A 20197-nucleotide genomic window follows, 5' to 3' on the forward strand; every position below is an offset into this window, starting at 1 on the left:
CTTATCATTATCAACCTAGACAAACTGCTGTATGATACGCCACTGTTGTGCTAACACTTAAGACAACAACAGTAGAACAAAAACCTCGATTTGTCACTGGCTTTCACCTCTTCCCGAAAGAAGTTATCAACAGTGACTACAACACCCCTTTCGCTGCTGGCAGCATCTATTTCACCCCCAGCGGCAGTTTGTTATTTATTTGGGGCTTTTTCATCCCCTCTCTCACATCTTCTAGTTTAATCTCTTCTCTTTTTACACTATCACCGATCTTTTTTCTCATATCTTCCAAGACTCTCATCTCATACCCCCTCTCAGTACCACAACTCACTCACTCACCACCAAGAGAGTCCACCACTTAATACCGGCCACACCACCACCACCACCACCACCGCCTCTTACTTACAAACATCACTTCCACAGCACACAACAGTCACCATTTAACACAAAAACAAAAATGGACCCAACCTCCCCCCACTCCCCCCACCGACCCTCCCCCTTCTTCCCCCGTTCCCCCCGCCCGAACCTCACCACCCGCCGCTCCCACATCTCCCCCTCCTTCGCAGCCAAACTCTCCCAAATGTCCCTCCAGCTCGCCCCCCTGGTCCAGCTCACCACCGGCCTCGTCCACCCCTCCTTCCCCTCCACCCTCCTCAACTTCTGGCTCTTGACCGAAGCTCAACTCGACGAGCTCGCCCACTTTTACCACCAACGCACCCCCTCCGTCTACACCTCCCAGTACCCCTGCCCCGTCTACTGGCCCTCCGAGGGCATGACCATCGAAGACAAGAAGCGGAAGCTCGGACGGTTCATCGGCCTCCGCGGGTGTGACAGTCCCGTCGTGAACGGGCAGGTGCAAGAGATGATGGGGTGGAGCGAGGAGCGGATCAGGGAGGAGATTAGGAGGCGGGTGGACAGAGAAAGAGAGGAGGAGGAGGCTAGGGGGAAGATGGGTGGTTGGAGGAGGTTTTGAAAATACAATGTGGTACAAGACAAAGGGAAGGAATGGTGGGTATGGAGGAGTAGAGACCGCAATGGCTTGAAGCGAGCGAGTACAGCGATGATTTGTTTTCGTTCTTGGATTTGGCTTTTTGGGATGTCGCACGCCTAATAATATTCTTGTTTGATACCATGCCTTGCTGTAATCATCAACTCGACGCGAGATGAGAGGATGAAGTGTGAACATGAACTGCGACGTGATATAATACTCGGTGCGGTATATCCTGCCATTACTTCTGCCACAGAGCGCTGAGTCAACCAAGAATCCAATCAGGACTGAGATATATGAACCGACCCAATGAATTGCATGTTCCAACCCGTAACGCCATGCAAAAAGATGCTTGCCGTCAACTGAACCTAACCCAGGTAGGTAACCTGAACCCCCAGCCACGACCCCTTTTACTGTACAGTGGTGTCAAAAATCTCAAGATGAACTGGTCTCTTGTCAAGAAAAAAAATGGAAAAACACCCGGGCCATTCCCCTTGTCCAAGCCACACCTGCTCACGACTACCTCCTCGCCTTGCCCCTCTTGGGTTGGCCAGCTTCCTATTTCTTGCCTTTCCTCTTTCTGGGGCCCCCTTGCGGGGTCGAGGGTCCGTCTACGAGCACAGGCTCATCAGCACTGCTAGTGCTGGGTCTGGTGTTGGACTTTTCCGACTCAGTGTCCAGCTCCTTCATGAACTCGGTCTGAATGGTGGCACGGCGCTTCTCCCACCATTCCTTCTCCTTGTCGGCTTGGGCCTCGATCTCGTCGAGTCTGTCGCGGAGGACCTTGTTGGCGGCAATTTCGTTGGCGGACTGGAAGATGATTTGGCCCCATCCTGGTACAAGAGCATTGGCCTGGTCATGTCAATCAGCGAGTGTTCCAAACAAAATGGCAGGCTGGGTCTGAAGCATACCTCCATCACCACATCACGAAGCTCGTCCTCCATCTCCTTCTCGGCGCGCTGGAACCTTTGCCACAAGTCATCGCCCACACTTCCGCGCTGCAGGAGAGAGCTGCAGGCCGCTTTCGCTGTTCTAATTTGGATGATGCGGTTGATATCCTCCACGGCGCGGCGCAAAAGCGCAGCTCTGATGACGCTATCTGGGATCCTAGGTGCCTTCTCTGAGCCCTCCTCAGGTTCCATGTGCAGAAGAGAGAGGTAGATGTTGCGTTGGAGATGCGGGCCGAACCATGGCGCAAGGTTGGCGCTTTGGACTGGAGAAGACACAGTTAGCAGTCGATTGGGATGTATGCGCAGCAGAACAGGACCAACGTACGAGCTTTCCTCCTCCGGTAGACTGTTGAGAATGTGACAAATGTGCCAGCCAAGACGGCCAGGTAGGCCAGCGGGAGCAGGAGGCCCCGCCAATTGATGCCGAACATGGTTCCTAGGGTGCGATATCGACGATGGTGTTTCGGCGGATTGGCAAGTGAGTGTGGTGGTGTGTTGGCGGTTGTCGCTACCGATGCAATCGATTGACTGCGCACAAAAGAGGATCTCGGGGAAAGACCAGAAGATTCTACCGTGGCCTGGTGTGTGACACTTTTTCCTCTGGGTTTGGTGCAGCTCGGGTGGCTGTAGAGGCTGAAGGCACAGTGAGCCGAAAGAACAGCTTGACAAACTCCACGTCAACGTGAATTTCGGGGTGCCCGCGTCCCGCATCGGCTGGGGTTAGGTGGCTTCTCAGCCTGCCAAGCTTTTCTCCCGGCAGGCAAAGACCATCTCTGTTTTAAACTGCCGCTTCCGTAATCAGCAATATGTGGGGTAGAGGGGCAACCTTGCTGGACCTTGTCGGCCTTCAACTCCCAGGCACGAGTGAATGACGAAGGCCTGAACAGCTGCCACAGCGCCACGGGAGGACCATCAGAGAGAGCTTCCCCTCCATCCGAGCTTTCACCAAACCCCAGTTTAGGATTCTAGTTCTTACACTACAATATTTTAAACTATTCAAGCTTCTCATAAAGCTTATTCCTCTTCATATTCACACGGAGGTCCGCGTGGATCCGTGAAGCGACCCCCACTGCCCCAACTGTTCTTCACTGGTTTGCCTCCCAAAGCTGCCATCAACTTGATCTACCCACATCAATTCTTCCCACCGTCCCAAGCAAACAGCAAACAATCCCGATGCTTCTCCGGTTGCGAACGCCTGATGGCATGATCCGCCTGACGGTGGAAAAGAGCAACACCTTCAAACAGCTCGCTGAGCAGCTGTTACCTCAGCTCCCCTCGACAGTCGACCCTCAAACCATCCGGCTCTCCCCCCAGCCCAGCGGTGCCGAGTCGAAGCTCCTCTCTGAGATTGCAAAGTACAAGTTGGAACAGATAGGTTTAAAGTAAGGCAGCTTGGCGTATTTCGACTAGTAGGCTTACTGACATCTCCGGAACAGCCATGGAGACCTTGTGTTTGTCAGTTACAAGCAACAGGATGCTGTTGCAGATGGCAACGCAAACGGCGATGCGTCCGCTCCAACCCTTCTCGCAAAGACAGCGCGTCTCAACGGAAAGCCGATTCTCCCCACAGAGGACCTTCCCATCGACCCACCACCATCCATCGACACCGAGGTGAAACACATCAAGAACCCCTGGGAGGTTGTGAAGCAGTCCCCTCTTGACGATAGACTGGACAAGAAGGATGGCAAGATTCCACGAGGGAAGGATGCCAAAATGTGCCGTCACGGACCCAAGGGGATGTGCGACTACTGCACACCGTTGGACCCTTTCAACCAAACATATCTCGACGAAAAGAAGATCAAGTACATGTCGGTACACGCTTACATGCGCAAGACGAACTCGGCGACAAACAAGCCCGAGCTGGGGAGCTCGTTTATTCCTCCTCTTGTCGAGCCGTACTACAGAGTCAAGCGCGACTGCCCATCAGGACATCCACAGTGGCCGGAAGGCATCTGCACCAAATGCCAACCCAGTGCCATCATTCTTCAGCCTCAAACTTTCCGCATGGTGGATCACGTCGAGTTCGCTTCTCCGAGCATCATCGACAAGTTTCTTGACGCTTGGCGCCGGACAGGGGCACAACGGTTAGGCATCCTCTATGGTCGGTATATGGAGTATGAGGTTGTGCCATTGGGAATCAAAGCGGTGGTTGAGGCCATCTATGAGCCTCCACAGATCGATGAAGTTGATGGTGTCTCGCTCAATGCTTGGGAAAATGAGCAAGAGATCAACCAGATCGCCAAGTTCTGCGGTCTTGAGCAGGTTGGTGTAATCTGGACTGATCTTTTGGACGCCGGCAAGGGCGATGGCAGTGCCGTATGCAAACGACACGCAGACTCATACTTCCTCGCCTCTCAGGAGGTTTGCTTTGCTGCTCGGATGCAGGCTCAGCACCCCAAGCCATCCAAGTGGAGTGATGCAGGACGCTTTGGCTCCAACTTTGTCACTTGTGTCGTCTCTGGTAACGAGCAGGGTGAGATTTCCATTTCAGCTTACCAGATGTCAAACGATGCGGTAGAAATGGTGAGGGCAGATATCATTGAGCCTTCAGCCGACCCAACACAAATGCTGGTGCGGGAGGAAGAGGAAGACGATGGGTCTGTTAGCAGGACACGCTACATCCCCGAGGTGTTTTACCGGAGGATCAACGAATACGGCGCCAACGTTCAAGAGAACGCAAAGCCAGCATTCCCGGTCGAATATCTTTTCGTCACCCTTACCCACGGTTTCCCCGAGTCACCCAAGCCACTGTTCACCGACGAGGGCTTCCCGATCGAGAACAGAGAATATGTTGGCGAGGCGCAACAACCTTCTGCTGTCGCCAAGGCTCTCAAGGTGAACCAAAAAGGCGACAACAGGCTGCCTGTCTCGGACTTCCACCTTCTCTGCTACATTCACCAAATGAGCGTCCTATCCAAGGTAACATTTGCACGGCAAAGAGGTAGGATCAGTGGCTAACAACGTAACAGGACGAGGAGGCTTTACTCTGCAAAGTTTCTACCCATCAGGACTTGGCCGAAGCGTTCCAGTTGCGGGAGACGCCAGGGTTCCAAACCCTTAAGATGATCCTTGAATCCACTGGTGAGAGACTCCCCAAACGCTCCCGATACTCTGACGACATTGCCAGTTCTCCCGCTGCATCTGCGTCTGGTCGCAAGTCTAAGAGGGACGACACCGGAGAACCACTTGCTAAGCGTTTTGCTGCTGTCAGGCTGAACGATACCCAACAATGAGTTTGCTCCTCATGGCCCGACAGGAGAGAGGAAAGACGATGCTTTTGGTCCGGGATACCGCGGACGAAAGCAGGGCTGTGTGGCTCCTAGAACCATGTCTCTCACATCATTCAACTCGAACGTGGTGGGAGGGATGATCAGGGTGGAATACCGAGCGGTTAAAGAGTTTGGTTTGCGGTGGTTTAACTTGACCCACCACGGTATGGGGATAAATAATATAACCATAAATAGGCCGAATCAAGCACATTGATGACAGGGGTTTTTGTTCATGAGTCAAACATTGGGCATCTTCAATGGATAGATATCCGAGACCAAAAATCAAGCAAAATCCAAACGCCCCCCAAACAGCGGACATGTAAAAGCAGGTAACATCCAACCGAAAAAAAAAGGCCCTTTTTTACCACTATCAGATTCTCAAGAATCATACTCGGACCCTGTCACCACCTCGGCTTCTTTCCCACTTTTCTCCTCTTCAGGAGTTGCTGTTGGTTCAGAAGCCACCGACCAGGATGGCTTCTTCTGACCCAAATGATGAGAAGCAGGGTGAACCATCTCCCCAAACCCGACGCCCCGGCCCTTCATCCACCTGTGCAGCGGCTTCCAGTCGACGCAGACGTTGGGCTGGGGGACCTTGACGCTGGGCTTGAGGGTGGAGTGATCGGTCCAGTGGAGGGTGTAGACGTTTGTGTCGGCGGTGCAGAGGACGAGCTGGCGGAGGGACTCGAGGCAGTGGTCGACGTGGGAGGTGAGGTCGGACCAGGTTTCGTTTCCGGGGGTGGTGGAGATGTCTGGGTAGTAGTAGGTTGGGTGGAGGTATTGTTTTATTCTTTTCTGGAAGAAGGGTCAGTTTGGCGCGGGGATAGGTGTGGGAGGGGGGAGGGGTGGGTGGTAAGGGGTGACATACCAGGCAATGTAGCGAGTGGCTCACTCCCAGACCGCCTACGTACCCGCCTCCCTCTCGACTGATGGAGACTGCGTTGCCGGCCTTTTTGAGCTCATCCTCGCTGAAGTAGATGAGGGTTCCGTCTAGGAGGTCATGCCAGGCTTTGTCGAGTTCGGGGCGGGGTTGGCCGAGGAATTTGGAGGTGTCGGGGTCGGTGTTCATGAATTTGTTTGTGTAGGTTACTGGGGCAGGTGCTATTTTCACTATTACTTATCATGATTGAAGGGGGGGTATGAGGGGAGTACATACAAAAGGGGATTTTGACCTCGGGGTTGTCGCCTGTGGTTGGTAGTATTGGACATGTTGATGAGTAGCTCTTTGGATAGGAGGTGTAATGGTATGTGAAGGCGGCGGTTAAGGAGAGAATTACGGTCACACTTGAGACGAGGAGAGTGTAGAAGCGTCTTTTCCAGATGAGAGACTCATCGACGTATGGAGGCGGAGGCGGGGTGAGAGACTCTTCATCGTGATCTCTTTGGTGGTTGGATGGTAGTTGTGAGAGCAGAGGTGTGTAGTGAGGCTTTTCGTCGAGACTGGTCATCATCTTAAAGAGACTCGATATGTTTCTATGTGGGTTTTAGAAGATAACAGATAACCACTCAAGGACAGCATTCGTGTTGGCATTCTGCGGACTTGCGTTGGTTTTGGAAGGATCGAGATCACGCCGATCATCTTTTCCCCTCTCCCCGTCCCCTCACAACATACATCATCCCGCAGAGGTCAGGAATATGGAGACGGAAGGCTAAACACACCCCGCTCTCCAAGCCAGCCGGACCTTTTGACGTTGGACGCGCTATCCCGTACGATGCGGGCTAGAAGTGCCGGGTGGTACGTTTATTTACTTCGGTATGTAGGGCTTGCTTTGGACTTCTAGACTTTTGACCCTTTGGAATGACCGGGGAGAGGTTCGGCCTGGCATGGGATATGAGAATGATGAGATGGAAGGAAGTTTGTGTTCCCATGAACAATTTAAGTTGATATTTTCATTATGAGGAGAACCCCTTCCCTATAGTACCGCGTTCCTGGGCTTGGAGTTATTTTTGGTTCATGTTGTTCATCATCAACTTCCCAACCTCGAGAGTTGATGGAAAGATGCTTCCAAAAACACTCCGATTTATGAGGTCCAGCCTTCATGTAAAGAAATGTCGCATTTACAACTTAGCTTACCTTTCCGAGCCGCAAGCAACTTTTCAGCAGAACAGGGTAACTCTGTGGCTGACTTCTGTGCCGACGGTTCGCATTGTTTGGCTATGGGGTTGAGAAGTCCTACACTAGGTCTGATCGAATACGGGGTCATGGTCCGTGATTCCACGTTGCCATGTCCCATCGTGTCTACCGTTTCATTGACCCAGGCTCAGAGGGCTGGAAAAAGCGGTTCTTTGACGCAAGAGGAGATAGATTAACGGAGTATGGAAGCCCGGGTCGGTTTCTTTTTTCGAATCGGTATGCTTTGCAGTTCAATTACGTTTTCACCTTTCTTGGGATTCTGGACTCTTTTCTTGGGTCAATAATCTTCATCGGATTTTTGCTTGTGTAAGTGGTGTGTACAAGCTTGGCTTTCCCCAGAGAAAGCCTTCCAAAAGCATGGCGTAATAGGTCCCAAGAGTAAGCACTCTAAAAACACCACACCCTGAACACCGATCCAAGACCGCTGGTCCGGTGCGGATACAAGGACTGCCGCTCTTGGGTAGTTTTCGTGGCTGGCTCCTACAAGAAAGCACGCTTCGGCGAGTGCTCCTTGATGCCTATTTCACTCTACCTGCGGTCTTGTTGGCAGCCCACCTACCGAACCGAACCTCCGGCTTGCCGTGAGCCATTGGAACGCTTCCAGTGCAGAATCAGAAAGTGAGCGATATCCGACTGCTACACTGGTGAAAGCGTGCTAGCCTCGGCAGTTTCGACTCCCTCAGAAGAAACCGTTGGATACTACCAGCCATATCCGTGAAGTCTAGGCACCTTAAGTCCTAGAGTGATTGTCTCGATCGAGGCCGAGATGTCTACTCTTGGCACGCTTTCGAGCTGATCAGTCGTCATGGATCCCAGAAAGGAGGACTTGAGGGGGTGTCAATCAATCCTGTGTGTTGTGGGCATAATAAGTAGAAGTCGAGTCCAGTTTTCGAATCCGGAATTGCCTTCTTACTCCGGTCCCTCAATCAACCATCGCAGAGTCACGCCCAGTCCCACAAAATGAAGTTCACTGTTCTCCTCTTTGCTCTTTCAGCAATGATCGTGTCGTCTTTGGCGGCCCCAGTTCCCCAAGGAAAAATTTCTTACATTGGCCTTGATGTGCCAGATGATGCGGTTGAGCAATGTACGTTTTCTTGGGCCCCTTGTCTACTGCTCAAAATTCTGCCACCAGACCTAACAAGAGGAATGATAGGCAAGATACCCAATGGACCAGGGGGCCCCGAGTCACGTCACAAGAGAGATGGCACAATGGAATTCGACGTTGACCTCTGCATACTCAAAAAGAGGGCAGCTCGAGAGAGCTAAAGAAGAGCCAAATACAATGGTGAAATGTCACGGAGAAGGGGCGGGGGGGTGTTGAGTCGCGGGTGGCACCGTGAAAACGGTGTTGTAGTACACTCCAGATGTACGTCGACACCCACATGCCGGTGGAGGAGGCCGTGGTAGAGGAGGCAGGCTCAGCCAGTCCGAACACTGTAGTATTGAGCCATATTAGTGTGATGTCGTAATCCAGATACCTCATTTTCTCACACGTACGACACAAATCATTTTATCTCTGAACGTTCAACCCTCAAGACCACCGCTATATGATCGGCAATTTATGCAGGTGACAAGCAACTGTAGTGTCAGTTCAACAAGAATAGATCTTCCCCTCCCGTTTGTTCTTGAACGACCATCGACATTCGGTACCGAGACGGCTGCAAAGTCTACGGGACACCTCTCGATTACCCGAGCCTATAGGAGGTCCAAACAGGCGAGATCTGTAATAAAAGAAGCTGCGGGCACTTTAGTTGCTTCGAGGAAACCCTTCACACCTTCTGTGCCGCGCATTGGTTCGGTGAAGCATAGCTATCTTGTTCACTCTTGGGTTGATCAACCACATTCTGCAACACAACGTCAGCATACGACATATTAACTGATGCTTGAAATCCCATCTATCAGGTCACGGTCTCGGCCCCACTACCAGTCACATCAACTCTGGGGGAGACACTCTCCCAGAGACCAGGATAGAGGGGTCACCAAGACTTCCAAGACGAAACATTGTATATCTTTAAATTACTTGATGTATTCGATCGAAACCAACCGGCGTCTCCGAGAGGGGTTTGTGCATGCTTGATCAGATGTCGCGTGACAGCTTTCCAAATGCAGAGTCCCCGGATGATGACCCGGCAGTTGTGGTTGAAGCAATGGGTTATCAAGATAGCCAGGCTAGTAAGCAAGCTGTGGATTTCATGGCTGCCTCTAACTTGTGATAGAAGTCTCGAAGAAACTCAAGGATTCAAGGGCCTTTTCCATGTGGTTGACAGCCCCAATCAATGTAGTTCGACTTTTGTGCCGGTTTGATCAAAGTGAAATTGAAATGTCAACCTCCTAGATACTTCCATTCGCAGTGTTAGACCCCCTCATTACAGATAATCAACTTATCTCAGTGTAAAAGGCATCTAACCCCCCCTTTCCATGATTTTAGTTACCAAGCTTCTCCGATAGCGAGTTGATGTAACGACACCTCTCAAACAGTTTCTCCCTCTTCAGCTGTCTCTTCCTCTCCTTGCAAGATCTGACCTTCATCTCTCCAACCTGAATGTTACCCCCATCGATAGGCATCTGCTGTAGATTTCCATCTCTCTGTTCCTTGTGAGCGGTCAGGCGAGTATTTCCTGTTCCCCAAGGCCCACCAATGACCAAAAGGCTCACGCTTTCAGGTCCATGGACAGGAAATGCCTCTGGCCATCGACCAAGCGTTTCTTCTACCTGCTGCTCGGGCTCGGCCGGTGATGGCTTGCCAGTGTATGCAAAGTTGATGAAGCTGCCGATAAACGCCCTCGACAACTTTTGGTCCTCATCTGTGATATTCCCTTCGGGAAAGAGATTGAAGAGATAGTTCAAGTCGCTCCCATGCGTGGCACCAATGTACGGCATGCCTGCGCCAGCAAACATTGGTGCCAACATGGTCTGGTTGAGTGAGTACAGATGAACCCCAGGGTATTCCAGGTCCAACCGCTTGCTTTCCTTGAGCATATCGCTACCAAAGTCGATGCTGGAACAAGTGAACTGCAGGTCCCTCAGGATCCGGGCGACTCGGAAGTAATGCACTCCAACCGTAGGATCAGACTCAGCCTTGCGGGCCTCATAGTCGGAAACCTCCTCCGCAAAGTCAGCTTCTGGGTAGAGTGAGAACAGCTTCTTATAGTCTTCATCGGTCAAGGCATGCGCCACTCCTTGGATGGTGGCTTTCATGTCATCCTCGGTCTGATAGGTAGGCGCGGGAGCGGTACTCAAGGCGCCGTCATCCTGAGCCCAACCATACACCAATGGAATTCCTTCAGTTCTTATTAGCTGGTTTTCCACTCTAAATCAAGTAAAGCACACACCCTTAACAAACTTCCCAGATTTGTATAATGTAGTCTGACGATCCGGGATCAAATCATCGTCAACAGAAGGAATGAATGTGAACAGTCCGAGAGGAGGATGATTGGCGGACGCATACTCCGCGGCCTTCTCCGTCAACTTCTCCAATGGAACTCCTCTCAAACACTGCAGTAACTCCGAGTCATCGGTGCTGGCGCACCCCAGTGTCTTTGCCACTTCTCGAGTGTGCAATTCAGTGACATCACTTGTCATGTTGAGTCCCGTGCCGGGAGGACCAGACATGCACCAAGCTTGGGTGAACGGGACGCCTCTTTCTCCCCCATAGGAGGTCAGAAGAAGCGAAGTGAATGTGCCTCCAGCGCTGAGTCCAAAAGAAGTAATCTTGTCGGGATCGCCTCCAAATGCTGCAATGTTGTCCTTGACCCATTGGAAACCAGCCAGCTGATCTCGCATGCCCACGTTCATCGACTTTTGGTCTTTGAGAATGGGCAGACGAGCAAAGCCAAAGATGAGAATGCGGTAGTTGAGAGCCACATAGATGACGGGCTTCTTGAGAGATGTAGCCAGCGTAAGCAAGTTTTCGGGATTGTAGTGAGGGTCGTATGCAGACCCCTTGACTACGCCGCCGCCATGAAGATGTACCACGACAGGTAGCTTGTCGTCTGCTGTTGTGCCAGCTGGTCTGGAAATGCGAAGGCTGAGGCAGTCCTCACTGATGTCCGGTGTATCCGCAAAGAAGGGGGGGACACCTGCTCTGTTCTGAGGGCAAGCCGGCCCCGGCGCTGAAGCGTCCATCTCGCTGCCTTCAGGGGGCACGTATGGCTGAGGGGGTGCAAACCGACGATGACCAGAGGTATCGTGAGCATACTTGATGTTCTGAAAATGCTCGATGGATCCCGATGTGGTGCCTCTGTAGGTGATCTTGTTCTTGGCAATGGCCACAATAGGCTCAGCAATAGCAGAAGCCGCAGTCAAGGCCAACAAGGCCGTTTGTAATCTGGTTAGTAGAGTCATGGCGTGAGTGAGAGGAGCTGAATCGTGTGCGGGAGGGCCACAATGGTTCCGGCCAAGAGACGGTAAAAAAAGAACACAGACGGCCTCTGTGAAGTAGTTGATATGGGACTTCAAAAGAAGGCTGGTGTGTGGGGGGTTGAGATGTTGAGAATATGAATGTGGTGCTACATAAGATACCTACCAGACATGAAGCAAATGGTTGAGGTGCGCATGAATAGTTAGGTAGGCCATCGGCAATCACGGCTTGCAGGAACCCTTCTGGCTCCGATGTGGTGTGATATCGGTACTGGCTCGTGAACGACGGTCAAAAAACAGTGGAAAACATTTTGAGGATGCCGAAGGTGAAGCTGGGATGGTTGTCCAAAGGCAAGGTACTGTGCAGGAAGCATGCAGGGGAGCGGGGGCGGAGAAGGACCAAAGCTTCGAAGAATGTTCGACACGAACTGCTATCACGTCGAGGTAGGGTCGCCTCATGCGCACTTCCCTGATCTGCAGGCTGCATTTTGCCAGCCAAAGAGGAAGGGACGATGCCGTCTTAATTACCCCAGCCGCCCCATTGCAACCATTCCCCTCCATGACCCAACACCATCACCATCCCGCCTCACCTGGGTAGTTCCCCGAATGGAGACGGCTATTGACCGCGGCGACCTCAGATCTTTACTTGAACGACATCTCGAGACCCACCAAGCCCGAGGCTAGTTATCACTCCCACCCTACCGGGGCAATGATACAGACTTGTCTTTCAGCTGGCTCTGTGATGTAGTATCTTGAGTATGCCGGTAGTCATATGGGAGACTCGAGAGCTCTGTTTCGAGGGGCTGGAATTATCATAGTCGGTGTCGATGATGCATTTATCTATCCGGCCATCTCACCCGTTATTCCCATTTAAATCTACTCAGCATCATCTCTTACCACCTTCCTGAACAGCTCGATCATAATAGCCTCAATTTGAGTTTCCATCATGAGTGAGGCTCAATATGACAACCCTGCAGCCCTTGTGGCCGGCACAGTGATCATGCAGCTGGTGACCACCGCCTGCATAGGACTGAGATTCTACTCCAGAAGATGGAAACGTCAAAGAATCATCACCAGCGACTGGCTTGTCCTCGCCGCTTATGTCTTTGGCACAGGCTTGAGTGTCATGATGCTCTATGGCATCTCCCAAAAAGCCATAGGATATCCCCTCGGTGGAACAATCGAAGACCCGGCTGCGGTCAACAATAGACTCAACAAGGCCAAACATGTAAGTATTTCCTCATCAAGTCCATTTGCGAGCATGAACAACACACCAACACCACACAGATGGAGCTATCATGTCTCCTCCTCGGCATCGTCGCCCTTGGCTTGATCAAGCTCTCCATCGCCTTCCTCTACTGGCACCTTTTCGCAAAAGTTATGTTCCGCCGGTTTCTCATATTCTGGATGGTTATCCTGGTCCTCTGGATCCTCGGCTTCGTACTAGCCGGCCTCCTGGAATGCGGTACACACCTCACTGCCATCTTCGGTACTCCACAAGACTATATCGACCACTGCGGCGCTGCTATCCCTGCTGGATATGGAATGATCGGATCAGACATCCTGACTGACGTTGTCACCCTGTTGATTCCAATTCCTGTCATTCTGGAACTGCAGATGAACAAACGGACGAGAATACTCACTCTGCTGGTCTTCTCCATTGGTGTACTGTAAGCTTGCATCTGTTGTACTTGGCCGAAGAAGGGAACAGCATGCTGACCTAGCCTGACAACCTCCAGATGCGTCGTAGCTTCGGTCCTTAAAGCCTGGATTTACATCACCGGCTCTCTCGGTCGATGGTCAATGGATGCCATCTGTAAGCTCCGGATTTGTCGAACCTTCCTTCTAAGAACCATTTTTTACTGACACCGCTGTGTTTAAGCCGCCCTCAGTGGTATCGCCATCTGGAATCTCGTCGAGGTCCAAGTTGGCATCGTTGCCGCCTGCGGTCCTCCCCTGCGTGCGATCATGTCACGCCTTCTGCCGATTGAAGCAGCGACTATCTCCCTCCTGTCTCTTCTGGGCGTCTCGAGGCTTTCGTCAAGCAAATCGGATACTCTTCCGAGCTTTGTCAGGAGACCTTCGAAGATTGACCCTGAGGACAATCAGGGCAGTCCCATCAAGGGAACTTCGACGAGGAGCACAGATACTGCTGTTGATCATGACGAGAACGATTTAGGGCCTTGGGATCAACCTGTGCCTGTTGTTCGTGTGGCCTCGAAAGGGAGAGGTGGTGATGTTTGATAGGTTTCTTGCCAGGTGGTGATTTGTCTTGACTGGTGTGACGTTATGTTTGTATGAGTGTTGATGATTTATACCCTTGGATATGTTCATTGGATGAGATGTTTTTGAAGTACAATACCCGCGGTTTTCTTGATTTTTTGTACTATGCGAAAAGGGTAAATGACACTACTTTTGATAGTGCATGTTCATATCTTGCGTGATTCCATATATGGCGGTTGATCCTACAAGTATCTTACACATCTACCCCATGATAGCTTGCCTGTCAAACTTCATACACTCACTGATCGCCTCCTGATCCCCCTTGACCACAATATCGTACACCCCCATCTCCTTGGACACCTCCCCGACCCACTTCTTCAAATCCTCTGGCACGACCTGCCTCACCTTGGCTTTCCTATAAACAATCTGCTCAAACACAGCATGATTCTCCTCAACCAGCTCCTCAGGCGTCATCTCCTCTCCCGGATGCCCTTGCTTGATCAGGTCTTTCCGATAACCGTGCTTAAAGTTCTCAATAATGCGGGCCCCCTCCGTCAGACGGAGCGTGTTCCTCTTCGTCTTGACCTGCAAGGAGCCAATACCTGACATCAGCTCGACAAGAAGAGCGTCTGTAGGATGGAAGCCGAAAATGCGCCTCATTGCCCGACAGGCAACGATGGCGCCAACCCAGTCCTTGGCTTTGAACATGCTGAACAAGATCGTCCTAGGCAACTGGCCAAAGAGCTCCGGGGTGTCGAATTCCCACCTGGTCTCCACCATATCCTTGAAAAATTTCCTCGCGCTGGCGACGTCGTGCTCAGTAAAGGTGGGAATGCGCTTAATAAGCCGGTTGACAGACAACGAGTTGAACATGGTCAGGAACGTGTGCCCATCTGGCTGGACACCAATCTCATCCGCCAACCTGCTGTACAAGTTCAGCGCCTTTTTGGTTTCATTCGCCTGGGAGTATGAGCGGATGAGCTGGTTCATGAGGAAGGTTGTCGGCATAATCTCTGCTTGGTCGAGCACCTTGAACAGCTCCTCCAGACGTTCGTGAAGCCTGCGAGAGCAGTAGTTTTCCGCGAGCAGAGAGAAAGTTTCCGCCGTTGCCCTTGTCAGGCACTTGGGCTCGACTTCGTTTTTCAGTTCTTGTTTCTCGTTTACGGCATTAGGTTTGGGATTGTAGAGTGTGATGTTGCCGTTTGCGATAGACTCTCGCTTTCGCAGCTCGACAAAGTCCAGGCGGGCTTGGATCATCTGCCATGCCACTTTGTCGGCCTTTTCCAGGTTCTCAGCGGCCCCTGACCTCATCCACGCGGCGATGAGACCATTGAGTTGGACAGGCGCTGTGATGATGCCCTTCTTCTGCAGGTAGGTTACCACTTTGTAAGCGCCGTCGAGGTCGCCCGCTCCTATAAGTCTCTTGAGCCACTTCCCGGTGAAGAAGTGGTTGCCAACCACCATTGGTAAGCGGTCCCTTCCCCGAATATCGATCGCCTCGGAGAACATCATGTCGACAAAAGCCTGAAGGCCTTGTTCGACCGCGCCGACTGTCAGGAACGAGCCAATGATTTCATCGTAGTCCTCTATCGTCATGCTGCCTCCAAGAAGCGTGCGCATATCCTGGTAACGTTCCCATGCTTCATCGAGCATTGACTCTTTGGCTGCTAGTGCTCGTACTATGGGGATGATAATTCGAGGACTTGGTGGATGTGACGACCGGAGGAGCGTATCTGCTGCCTGCTGCGCTCGTTCAACATCTCCGTGGAGCGCGCACATCCGTACTCCGAGCTCATAGTAAGGCGTGAAAGTCTCCTTGTTTGACCCAATCGTGATGACAGCCTTTTTCCATGCATCGATAGCCTCGGTTTCCCACCCCTCAATGAACATGGCTTCAATAGCCAAGAGCTGTTGCGAGTCACTCAAGGGTACTTTGGCAGCCTGCATATCCTTTGCCAGCACGTAAGTATGTTGCATGCGGTTGGGATTGTCACGGCTGTCAAAGGACAGGACCATAAACAGAAAGTCCCAGACCTCCCGCGGAACCTTGGCCCAGTCTAGGGCAAGTGTCTTCCGCGCTGATGAATAGAACTTCCAACACTCGGCAAGGTCCTTGTGTGAAGGCACGCCCTTTTCCAACACCTTTTCCCGTGCGAGAAAGATGTTGAGGTCTTCCACCACCCTGTATCTTGGACCGGAAAATCCTTTAATACGAAGCACTCCATATGCCTCACCCCCGGGTCCAACTTTGCCCTTGTACTGTGCTCGAATTGTTGTCTTGAACTGTTTCCTGAGCTGGGCAGCCTTTTCCTTCTTTCCCTCCTTTTCCATCGTGTTGATTAACTTCAACGTGTCCAGCATTCGCCTTTCAAGATCTTCGATAGAAGTGAGGACTTCATGGTCAAGCCCGGTACTGTCCTCACTAAACTCTTCATTGGTCTGTAAAGACTTGCGCTCGCTAGTCTTGATGTTTTCTGAGAAGTACTTGATATCGAGGTTCGACTGTGCTGCGGACCCATTGAACAAGTCCTCGGCCAACATTCGCTGGATCTCGACGGGATCAGGGTCCTTGTCTTTTAGTTCGGTTGCCGGTTTTCTCGTTCGAGATCGAAGGCTTCTGGCCGTTGAGGCCTGTCTTGCTAACCATTGCGGGGGTTGGTTGGTCACTGGGCGCAAGTGGGCGAGACACGATTTGCAAACATAGTTGCTCGTTCGACCAAGATCGAGGGAAAGGGTTCTAGGAGGCATCGGGAAGGCGTGGCTACTTGAGAGGATTGAGAGGAACAAACAAGAAAAAAGTCTCTGGAAAGAAAAAGAATGGATTGCCTGCTTCATCCCATCAATTCGCACCGGCTCAGACAGCTCCGTCACTTTTTGGCCCCACCTTTGATCCCGGACTGCGCCAAAATCTCTTATCGGCTCTCCAATCCCTGTCGATAAGCTCTCGGCACCTCTGACCGCCCGGCAGAAACAGCCTGGACCCTCCAAAATTTTGGGAGCTTTGCGACTGGCGCATCCAAACCAATCCCCCAGGCTTTGGCCAACCGCCAATTCCTCACGCATCACCACCAGCCAAAAATGGCAGACTCAAAACCTCAATTCGTCCGCCTAACAAGCCACCGCGCCTTCACCCAGCGCCTCGTCCTCGCCACCCTGTCTGGCAAACCCATCCACATCACCAAAATCCGATCCACCTCCCCAACCAACCCCGGCCTCGCCCCCCACGAAGTCTCCTTCCTCCGCCTCCTTGAAGCCGTCACCAACGGCTCCGTAATCGATGTTTCCTACAGCGGCACAACCCTCGCCTACCAACCCGGCCTCATCACCGGCAGCGTTCCCGGCGCGGGCACATTCCTCTCAAACGACCTAATAGAACACACGATCCCCGCCAACAACACCCGTGGCATCACTTACTTCCTCCTCCCGCTCGCCTTACTAGCCCCCTTCTCAAAAGCCCATATGAATGTCCGTTTCTCTGGGCCGGGTGTCATCACTTCGTCTACCAACGCCCCAGGGGATCTCTCCATCGATACCTTCCGAACCGCCATCCTGCCATTGTACGGTCTATTCGGCATCCCCCCCGCGCGTATCGAGCTCCGAGTCCTCTCCCGTTCCTGCCCAGGGCCAGGAGGGAAGGGAGGCGGCGGTGTAGTCGAGCTTCGCTTCGCCAGCCAAGTCCGTCTTCCCAAAACCCTTCACCTGAATCGCAAACCGGGAAGGATCAGGAGGATCAGAGGAGTGGCGTACTGCACGGGTGTGTCGGCGTCGCACAACAATCGCATGATCACTTCTGCTAGGGGAGTTCTCAACCAGCTGGTGAGCGATGTTCACGTGGCGGCGCAGTATGATCCTGCGCCGTTGGTGCAGGAGAAGGGGAGCACGATGAAGAAGAAGATTGGTATTGGTTTTGGCTTGTCCCTCGTGGCGGAATCGAGCGCGGAGGGGGTTATCTATGCGGCGGACGTGGTTGCCCCTCCGGAGGGTGGTGTTGTACCCGAGGATGTCGGCACGAGATGCGCGTATCAACTGCTTGAGGTGATCGCGCAGGGAGGGTGTGTCAGTGCTGCTGCTGCGCCGACGGTATTGACGCTGATGGCTATGGGGTCAGAGGACATGGGCAGAGTGAGATTAGGGAGGGATGTACTTGGAAGGGAAGAGACAATCGGCCTGGCAAGAGATCTGAAAGCGTTTGGTGCGGCCAGCTGGGGCATAAGAGATGCTGATAAAGACGAAGACGAAGCCACAGGGGAACTGATCGTTTCCGTCAAGGGTACAGGTGTGGGCAATATCGGCAGGAAGGTAGCGTGATCTAGAGATGTTAATATGATACCAAAGTTCAAGTCATTCCAGGGGCGTACAAAAATAGACATGATTCTTTTCGTCAAGATGATTCAAAAACCCGCTCGCTTTTTTATTGTATTAGTTAGACATCTGTTATGTTGGCAATGTTGTCGCCGTTCCCGGCTGCCGCAACCTAACCAGCCTGCTCCTCCTCTCAGCCGCCAAAGCTGCAAGAGTAGCGTTATAACCAAAACTTCGCAACGAGTACGCTGCCGTATTCTGTACCCCGCTTCCCACCGTCCTGACGGCATTCACAACGTGGAAATTCCCCAGCACCGCGTTGCCAGACCGCATGATATCTATCATGTCCACCGTTGTCGTCACAGAGGCATACGGCCCCGATCCCATCCTTTCTCGTTCGTCATTATCATTGTCATTATCTCCTTCCCTCCCAGATTGGCCGAGCGGCCGCAGTTCGATCCCTTCGTTATCCACCATAAATGTCTGGTCGCTTAGCACCCCTCTCTCTTCCGCGTTGTGGTCCTGCGCTATTGCCGGGGGGACGTCTAGTTGCGCCTCGTCGCCGGGGATAATAGTTCTCAGCGAGGGGAAGACTGCCTTTTTGAGGCGCTCGCGGTCTTGGTGGACGGCGAGCATGAGGCATTGTATGAGGAATATTGTGATGTCAATGGAGAGGAAGGTCAGTCGGGTTTTGGGCGGCTGCTGGCCGATGAAGTCGATTAGGACACCGCCCTGGAGGTATCCTCGCGTTGCTTCGCCTGCGACGGGGAGGGAGAGGACGAGATGGAAGAGTATGCAGAAAAAAGCTGGGAGGAAGATGGCGAAGAGATGTGGACGCTGAGCAGGCAGGAGGAGGCCTTCTTTTGGGGAGAGGAAGGCGACGTGGGGAAGGCCGCGGATTATGAGTCGGGAGAGGGAGCATCTGAGAAGGGTCATATGTCAGTTGGAGCGGGCATGGGAGCAGAGGGGATGTATCCGTACTCCATGTAGTATAGTGTGCACATATACGACCAGACCAGCATGTCGAGACTCCTCTGAAGGTGTGTCACAAACTCGAGCTTCTTGGCCAAGCCCACCCGTTGCTTATTCTTGACCTCAGAGTCGCTGGACTGGCCATCGTTCCTACTGCTGGCCTCTGTTGTGGACCCTTCGGAGTGATCTGGGTCTGTGGTGTTGGTGTTGGGGCGGGCCGTGGAGCTCGAGCCCGGATCATCGTTCATAGCTCGCCGAGGTCGAAAGCAAACAGTAATGGTACATTAATGTACGTGGTGTCCTCACATCGCAGATTCCCAATGTGACAAGACAGCCATCGGTCGTTAAAAGCGGGTAGCAAGCGACGGAGAATGTTCAAGTTGGATGCTAGGCGCAAACTGCCAAACTGGCGACCTTCCAAAGTGAGCTCACGCGGCCCGCCCGTTGCAAGCGAGTGCCGGCCGCGGGGATCTTGGCTAGCTTGGCATTGAAGGGTTAGGGTTAGTGGGTGTTAGAACCTGACAATCTGATGATTTAGGATAGGCTGCAAACATACTACCGACAATGCTTTGAGAGCTACAAGTTGTCGATAGTATCAATGTAGAATTGTAGTGTATTCCAAATATCGTCAAAGGAACCAAATCTATAGGCGTCGTTGAGCGCATACTTGAACCCTGCATTTCGTGGAGAGCAAAGCAATGATGTCATAGCTTCTCCAAAACCATCCCAACTTGTATGTACTCGGTGAAAGGGGAGAGAAAATAAGCAGATGGAGAATAAGAATATTCTGACATGCTCTTTAATGAGCTTTTCGTCTTCTTTCTGAGCATCCAAAACTACAGTAGGTATCGTGCCAAGGGTGACTCAACCTGTCTGGTTTCGGATAGCTTTAGTCAAAGGATGTCCCCTCAATTGTCGGGGACTAGCCCCAGATAGTGTTTTCTCGACGGGCGCTAAGAGGTGCATCCAATGCTGTTATAGTGCCATGGGTCTCTTGACTTTT

At 52.3% G+C, this 20197-nt stretch overlaps 11 protein-coding genes across 11 annotated transcripts; 5 read left to right on the top strand and 6 right to left on the bottom strand.

Annotated features, from left to right (window-relative positions):
- Nucleotides 1–454: 454 nt before the first annotated feature.
- Nucleotides 455–970, top strand: QC763_113230 (uncharacterized protein; the record flags this gene model as incomplete). Its single annotated transcript, XM_062907902.1, has 1 exon — nucleotides 455–970. The coding sequence occupies one exon, from the start codon at nucleotides 455–457 to the stop codon at nucleotides 968–970; it is 516 nt and encodes a 171-aa protein (XP_062770979.1).
- A 182-nt stretch (nucleotides 971–1152) lies between these two features.
- sec66 (Translocation protein S66) lies at nucleotides 1153–2740 on the bottom strand. Its single transcript, XM_062907901.1, has 3 exons — nucleotides 2261–2740; nucleotides 1897–2198; nucleotides 1153–1837 (listed from the first exon to the last, which is right to left on the bottom strand). The coding sequence occupies exons 1-3, from the start codon at nucleotides 2364–2366 to the stop codon at nucleotides 1544–1546; spliced, it is 702 nt and encodes a 233-aa protein (XP_062770980.1). The 5' UTR covers nucleotides 2367–2740; the 3' UTR covers nucleotides 1153–1543.
- On the top strand, nucleotides 2375–5517 carry NPL4 (nuclear protein localization protein 4). The gene is made up of 4 exons (XM_062907900.1): nucleotides 2375–3317; nucleotides 3372–4854; nucleotides 4905–5016; nucleotides 5147–5517. Exons 1-4 carry the CDS (start codon nucleotides 3109–3111, stop codon nucleotides 5149–5151), a joined length of 1809 nt encoding a protein of 602 aa, XP_062770981.1. The 5' UTR covers nucleotides 2375–3108; the 3' UTR covers nucleotides 5152–5517.
- On the bottom strand, nucleotides 5329–7552 carry QC763_113200 (uncharacterized protein). The gene is made up of 3 exons (XM_062907899.1): nucleotides 6361–7552; nucleotides 6073–6305; nucleotides 5329–5999 (listed from the first exon to the last, which is right to left on the bottom strand). The coding sequence occupies exons 1-3, from the start codon at nucleotides 6653–6655 to the stop codon at nucleotides 5583–5585; spliced, it is 945 nt and encodes a 314-aa protein (XP_062770982.1). The 5' UTR covers nucleotides 6656–7552; the 3' UTR covers nucleotides 5329–5582.
- Nucleotides 7553–7658: 106 nt separating this feature from the next.
- On the top strand, nucleotides 7659–8857 carry QC763_113195 (uncharacterized protein). Its single transcript, XM_062907898.1, has 2 exons — nucleotides 7659–8422; nucleotides 8492–8857. Exons 1-2 carry the CDS (start codon nucleotides 8299–8301, stop codon nucleotides 8602–8604), a joined length of 237 nt encoding a protein of 78 aa, XP_062770983.1. The 5' UTR covers nucleotides 7659–8298; the 3' UTR covers nucleotides 8605–8857.
- A 467-nt stretch (nucleotides 8858–9324) lies between these two features.
- Nucleotides 9325–12058, bottom strand: QC763_113190 (uncharacterized protein). Its single transcript, XM_062907897.1, has 2 exons — nucleotides 10671–12058; nucleotides 9325–10619 (listed from the first exon to the last, which is right to left on the bottom strand). Exons 1-2 carry the CDS (start codon nucleotides 11680–11682, stop codon nucleotides 9763–9765), a joined length of 1869 nt encoding a protein of 622 aa, XP_062770984.1. The 5' UTR covers nucleotides 11683–12058; the 3' UTR covers nucleotides 9325–9762.
- Nucleotides 12059–12139: 81 nt separating this feature from the next.
- Nucleotides 12140–14116, top strand: QC763_113180 (uncharacterized protein). The gene is made up of 4 exons (XM_062907896.1): nucleotides 12140–12925; nucleotides 12985–13367; nucleotides 13437–13513; nucleotides 13580–14116. Exons 1-4 carry the CDS (start codon nucleotides 12644–12646, stop codon nucleotides 13939–13941), a joined length of 1104 nt encoding a protein of 367 aa, XP_062770985.1. The 5' UTR covers nucleotides 12140–12643; the 3' UTR covers nucleotides 13942–14116.
- Nucleotides 14034–16983, bottom strand: QC763_113170 (uncharacterized protein; the record flags this gene model as incomplete). The annotated part of the gene is given in 2 exon segments (XM_062907895.1): nucleotides 14034–16685; nucleotides 16695–16983. Coding segments are annotated over 2 exon segments (2793 nt in total). The 3' UTR covers nucleotides 14034–14181.
- Nucleotides 16919–18228, top strand: QC763_0016350 (uncharacterized protein; the record flags this gene model as incomplete). Its single annotated transcript, XM_062905318.1, is given in 2 exon segments — nucleotides 16919–18190; nucleotides 18197–18228. Coding segments are annotated over 2 exon segments (1224 nt in total). The 5' UTR covers nucleotides 16919–16998.
- On the bottom strand, nucleotides 17485–18290 carry QC763_0016360 (uncharacterized protein; the record flags this gene model as incomplete). Its single annotated transcript, XM_062905319.1, has 2 exons — nucleotides 17485–18009; nucleotides 18279–18290. 2 exons carry the CDS (start codon nucleotides 18288–18290, stop codon nucleotides 17485–17487), a joined length of 537 nt encoding a protein of 178 aa, XP_062770988.1.
- A 64-nt stretch (nucleotides 18291–18354) lies between these two features.
- On the bottom strand, nucleotides 18355–20194 carry QC763_113150 (uncharacterized protein; the record flags this gene model as incomplete). The annotated part of the gene is made up of 3 exons (XM_062907894.1): nucleotides 19751–20194; nucleotides 19204–19674; nucleotides 18355–19144 (listed from the first exon to the last, which is right to left on the bottom strand). Exons 2-3 carry the CDS (start codon nucleotides 19440–19442, stop codon nucleotides 18355–18357), a joined length of 1029 nt encoding a protein of 342 aa, XP_062770989.1. The 5' UTR covers nucleotides 19443–19674; nucleotides 19751–20194.
- Between the last annotated feature and the right edge of the window lie 3 nt (nucleotides 20195–20197).

Source organism: Podospora pseudopauciseta, chromosome 1 (genome assembly GCF_035222475.1).
Source record: "Podospora pseudopauciseta strain CBS 411.78 chromosome 1, whole genome shotgun sequence".
Taxonomy (NCBI): Eukaryota; Fungi; Ascomycota; class Sordariomycetes; order Sordariales; family Podosporaceae; genus Podospora; species Podospora pseudopauciseta.

What these genes read in the sequence shown, in the direction of transcription:
- sec66 (XM_062907901.1), bottom strand. Translation starts at nt 2,366, where the DNA reads ATGTTCGGCATCAATTGGCGGGGCCTCCTGCTCCCGCTGGCCTACCTG. An exon ending in CTACCGGAGGAGGAAAGCTC is followed by an intron (nt 2,199 to 2,260) that starts GTACGTTGGTCC and finishes TGTCTTCTCCAG; the next exon opens with TCCAAAGCGCCAACCTTGCG. An exon ending in TTCGTGATGTGGTGATGGAG is followed by an intron (nt 1,838 to 1,896) that starts GTATGCTTCAGA and finishes TGACATGACCAG; the next exon opens with GCCAATGCTCTTGTACCAGG.
- NPL4 (XM_062907900.1), top strand. Translation starts at nt 3,109, where the DNA reads ATGCTTCTCCGGTTGCGAACGCCTGATGGCATGATCCGCCTGACGGTG. An exon ending in TTGGAACAGATAGGTTTAAA is followed by an intron (nt 3,318 to 3,371) that starts GTAAGGCAGCTT and finishes TCTCCGGAACAG; the next exon opens with CCATGGAGACCTTGTGTTTG. An exon ending in AAATGAGCGTCCTATCCAAG is followed by an intron (nt 4,855 to 4,904) that starts GTAACATTTGCA and finishes ACAACGTAACAG; the next exon opens with GACGAGGAGGCTTTACTCTG.
- QC763_113200 (XM_062907899.1), bottom strand. Translation starts at nt 6,655, where the DNA reads ATGATGACCAGTCTCGACGAAAAGCCTCACTACACACCTCTGCTCTCA. An exon ending in CGAGGTCAAAATCCCCTTTT is followed by an intron (nt 6,306 to 6,360) that starts GTATGTACTCCC and finishes TAGTGAAAATAG; the next exon opens with CACCTGCCCCAGTAACCTAC. An exon ending in GCCACTCGCTACATTGCCTG is followed by an intron (nt 6,000 to 6,072) that starts GTATGTCACCCC and finishes CCCTTCTTCCAG; the next exon opens with AAAAGAATAAAACAATACCT.
- QC763_113195 (XM_062907898.1), top strand. Translation starts at nt 8,299, where the DNA reads ATGAAGTTCACTGTTCTCCTCTTTGCTCTTTCAGCAATGATCGTGTCG. An exon ending in AGATGATGCGGTTGAGCAAT is followed by an intron (nt 8,423 to 8,491) that starts GTACGTTTTCTT and finishes GAGGAATGATAG; the next exon opens with GCAAGATACCCAATGGACCA.
- QC763_113190 (XM_062907897.1), bottom strand. Translation starts at nt 11,682, where the DNA reads ATGACTCTACTAACCAGATTACAAACGGCCTTGTTGGCCTTGACTGCG. An exon ending in ATCTGGGAAGTTTGTTAAGG is followed by an intron (nt 10,620 to 10,670) that starts GTGTGTGCTTTA and finishes TAAGAACTGAAG; the next exon opens with GAATTCCATTGGTGTATGGT.
- QC763_113180 (XM_062907896.1), top strand. Translation starts at nt 12,644, where the DNA reads ATGAGTGAGGCTCAATATGACAACCCTGCAGCCCTTGTGGCCGGCACA. An exon ending in GACTCAACAAGGCCAAACAT is followed by an intron (nt 12,926 to 12,984) that starts GTAAGTATTTCC and finishes AACACCACACAG; the next exon opens with ATGGAGCTATCATGTCTCCT. An exon ending in ATGGTCAATGGATGCCATCT is followed by an intron (nt 13,514 to 13,579) that starts GTAAGCTCCGGA and finishes GCTGTGTTTAAG; the next exon opens with CCGCCCTCAGTGGTATCGCC.